At 41.6% G+C, this 4,431-nt stretch overlaps 1 protein-coding gene across 1 annotated transcript; it reads right to left on the minus strand.

Moving 5' to 3' along the window:
* Window positions 1-627: 627 nt before the first annotated feature.
* Window positions 628-2,613, minus strand: bhlha9 (basic helix-loop-helix family, member a9). Its single transcript, XM_050036200.1, has one exon. The coding sequence runs from the start codon at window positions 2,393-2,395 to the stop codon at window positions 1,529-1,531; it is 867 nt and encodes a 288-aa protein (XP_049892157.1). The 5' UTR covers window positions 2,396-2,613; the 3' UTR covers window positions 628-1,528.
* Between the last annotated feature and the right edge of the window lie 1,818 nt (window positions 2,614-4,431).

The following is a 4,431-nucleotide window of genomic DNA, read 5'->3' on the forward strand; positions in this document are numbered from 1 at the left end:
CAGCAAGCCTGCAGTAGTTTCCCCGGGCCAAGTCTTTTCAGCAGCATCTAGGGGCCCTTGTTGGGAGACCTCCAGGATGTTCAAAAAACACTCACACACCCATTTCCACCTGCGGGCCAATGCAGCCCGACAGGGGATTTTACCACACTGATGACGGGGCACAGTCTTCCTTCCTGAGCCCACATAAATCTGTCGGTGGCCCCTGTCCTATAGTCTAATATTAAAGCTATTTTCCATGACATGCTGCTTAGCAGGGGAGGAGGGTGCTGTTGTTGACTAACATGAGCTGGTAAGGCCCGGAGGAAAAATTGTTGTTAGAATTTACTCATCTTGAGCTGCACATCAACCAACCGACCTATTACTGGTAATGATCTCACCTGCTGTTGTTGTAAAGGAATGGTTTTTAATGCAATGTACCTCTGTGTAGGTGGTAAAATATTCCAGAAAGGCTTTTAGTACAAGATGCAGGTCATGCACTTTCCCCGCATTGCTTATCGATTTTCTGGTTAACACGCTTACACTGTCAGTGTTGTCTCTCTCCTTGTTGACCCACACTTTTATTTTGCTATGTGTAAATAGCACCTTGGCTTTTCTTCTCCCACAAAAAAAATGACAAGAATGGACTTGTAAGGATATTTTTCAACTGAGTGAAGGACCTCTGTCATCTCAGACTGAGAGTGGAAGAGGCTTCTGACCCTAGGCTATAATCACAAGCACACAAACAGACATGCATACACACATGGACATGCAGCCACACATATTTGTAAAGCAAAACATTGTGTTAGTGCTATATGATAGTCCAAAGACTCCAAGGCAATCACAACTAACAATGTTATGAAAGGACACATTACAATAATCATATCATATTAACATTTAATTTTGAAGTTTAAAAACATATGTACAAACTTCTTACAACTTTACAAAGAGCAATGACTTTGTATGCAATAAGAAAATAAATACATATGCAAACATTTAACTTTCAAATCTTAGTCACAAGATGGTAGAAATAGCTGAAAGAAAACGTAATGTAAGGACAAGTTGCATCACAGTGTAGCACATATGTAAACTGCCCTGTCTTTTATGATCAGTCCACTAATGGCTCTTTATGCTCTTACTCGGCTATAAGTATTTATGTTTCATATAGTACACATTTAGTAGTGTAAAATAAGCTCCAATATTTCAGCTCAATAATTATACATAATGCCAAACAATGACAACTAAACAAGTAGAACATAACTATGTGGGTGAATTATCAACAAGCAGACAGAGAAACATTAATATTTTAAAATGTAACATCAAAATATATTTCCAGCTAGGTATCACACTCTGCAGTGTTGATTGCCATTGCACTTTTATCTGTATCTGTTTATTACTTTATCATGACTTTGCTCAAAAATAAGAGAATGTTACTGCAATACTGAGTTGATTCCAACAGTAGAAACATAAAAACCCTTTCTTTCTGAGATTATTCAACAGTCCAGTGGTGTTCCAAGCAGTCTTGAGGATTCACAGTGGTGAATCTAACCCATTACAATATGTCAGAGCCCAGAGAGAGGCTGTGCTCTGGCTCTTGCAGGTAGCTCACCTGCCAGGGTATCCCCAGAGCTGGAGGAGGATCCATCAAAGTGTCCATGTATTTCTGAGTGCAGGATGCCCACATCCCTGGCTGGTACCCCAACCCCTCACCCACCTGAGGGTATCGTAGAGGGCTGGGCGGATGGTCGTTGGGGCTGCCACAGTGTCCGTATGAGGCATACAGCTGTCCCTCAGTGGGATAACAAGGGTAGTGTGGTGACGGAGGACATGATGACACAGTGTTATCCATGTTGATGTGTGGCTCTGTGGACACCTTGTGCATATGAGGCCCTTGTTGTGGCTGCATATGGTGAGAGAGGGACGCGTGCCAGGGGACGTAACTTCGATGCTGCAGACAAGAAACTGTTACCCTGCGCTGTTCAAGCTGAGATGCTCCTGCTGCAGCTGGCCCCAGAGATGACCTGTTGCACTCCCAGTGAGCACAGGGCTTGCTGGGAGGATTGGAGCTCAAAAAAACTGAGAGAGCAGATATGCGATTGATGGCCCTCTGCAGTGTTGCGATCTTGGAGAGCCGTTTGCCGCTCAGGTCATGATTTAAAGCAACACGTAGAGCATTAAATGCCTGGTTGTAGTCCATTATGCGTTTTCGCTCACGGACATTTGCAGCCATTCTTCGAGCTTTTGAGCGGACGGGTCGATTGCGCTTCTTGGTCTGGCCTTCATTTGGGTCACTTGGACTGCTGGTTGAGCTTTCACTATCTTGGAAAGATGCCTTGGGACTTTCCTCCTCTTGGTCCAGCACACCAAGCTCCAGCTCTTCCTCAGAGAATTCTGATCCTGCAACACTGCTGCAGCTCATTGTGTCAATGACGTGGACACTGAACGAGCGTAAGCAAAATCTTCCTACTTGGAAGATGGTGTGTCTGCGAATAACTCGACACGCTCCCTGGGTGCGTGTTTTGTCCCTTGTTTTGCGGGGCTGTCGGTATTTGATGCTGTGCCGACAGCCCAGGTATTCTTCTCCTCTAACTCCTCTGGTGTCTTGTGATTACTTGTACCTCTAAAACACAGGTCAGCCTGCTTTTTAAAGCTCTCAAAGTCACGTGGTACAGTAACCTGTAAGGAGTGGTGCACTCTCTCTTCCACTCCAGGTTTATGGGTGCCCTCCAGGCAAATTGCACTGTCACCTCCTCCTGCTCTGACTCTCCCTCACATCTCTTACAGGAGTTTCAACACTTCATGTCAGTGTGAACATATGTAAAACATAACAATTATTTGGAAAGAAATTGACTTCACACTTCCTTTTACACCTTTACAGCGGATTTGATTCCAGTTTTTTCCCCCCTATAATCCCAACTCCGGTTATATGTTTTTACTGGAGACTTTCCATGAAGCTGCAAAGTGCTGAAGAGCAAGGTTAGTGCTGATCACTTGATCCAACTCTGGTCATTATAACACTGCATAATGCCATGGTTATTTCTTTCTCTTCACAGTACTATGTGTGCCATTTACTTTTTACCATCATAAGCAATGCAAGGAAATTCATCAAAATAGGTATTCCATAAATATTAGTCTCAGGAGTATTTATGACAAATTGTACATTTATCCAAGTGGCCTAATACATTATTCCCCTTCTCTCAGGTCTGAAAAGAGAGAACCTTTCTTAACTAGCATAGGGTAGATTTGTTTTACAATTAGTTGTCTTTAGAGTGGTGATTCTCTCTCTCTGTCTCTCTCTCTGCTCAGGTTTAAGAACCATGTAATTTAGAGTAACTTCCCTGGAACCCATCCCCATAAATCAGGCCTGAGCAGCACCTGAGGACAAGAGTAGAGCAAGCCTTAGACTTCAAAGAGAGGGAAAACAAGGGCAAATATTTTACAATTAGAACCTGCAATTGCTGCTGGTTAGGCTATCGATCGTTCATGATCTTTTGCTAGTGAAAATGTGGTTACATTTTGATGAAACCAAGACTTTTGCAATGCTAAGATATTTTAGAAATAGTTGGTATTACTTACCATGCAATGTGATGAGTTACATGTCATTTTCTAAACATCGGCCTACTAAATACAGAATCTCTCTTGTGTTTTATTTAAACATATTATTTCTCTTGACACAAAATGGTGTGGAACTAAAGAGTGGAAAAGGGGCTTCTGGACAAGTGCAAAGCATCTGATAACCAAAGGGTAGGCCCTCAGTCCCACCCAACTGGGAGTCGTTGAGAAGCATTGCTTCCTTCCTCTTCTTTTTATTGTACGTGTTGTGGCTCTGAGACACCAACCTTTAAAACAATTGCAGCCCAGAGTTTCAGCTTTTGATTGATTTAAGGTGGGAATGTTTAGTCTGGCCTGTTTACTGTTGTGTGTGGGAGATCAGCATGGATTGGGCTTGGATCATTTACTGTTTATAAAGTTATAAAGTACCTCCTGAAGTGTTCATAGTTTGCTTTGCTGTAGAGTCAGTGCAGAATGAACATATTTTAATTATTTGTGGAGGATTTTCTATAATATTTGTAAAGATCTTTTTTTTTCCTTTGAAACTTTAAGACCTGGCCCCTAAAGCCATTCATAAGTCAACGTCACATTCCACCCTGTTCTGATGTCTCCTATTCTATCAAATCTAACTTAACAATAAAATCCACTAAAATCTGCTTTTATTAGTTTGAAGAGCAGAAGCACTATTATTTTTAAATGGTAGTCAATGAGCTCTAATTCTTACATGTAAAATGACATCTGAACAGTCTACGATTCAGTTTTCTTTTTTCTTATAAAAACATTGTGTACATTGCAGATGAGATCTTAAAATCATTGTGTAACATTACAATTCATGCAAAAGTCAAACAGAGTGCAAGCCTTCGCATATCATATCATGAATTGTCTTATAGTGATTAAAACCTC

This window comes from Epinephelus moara, chromosome 3, assembly GCF_006386435.1.
Source record: "Epinephelus moara isolate mb chromosome 3, YSFRI_EMoa_1.0, whole genome shotgun sequence".
Lineage (NCBI taxonomy): Eukaryota > Metazoa > Chordata > Actinopteri > Perciformes > Serranidae > Epinephelus > Epinephelus moara.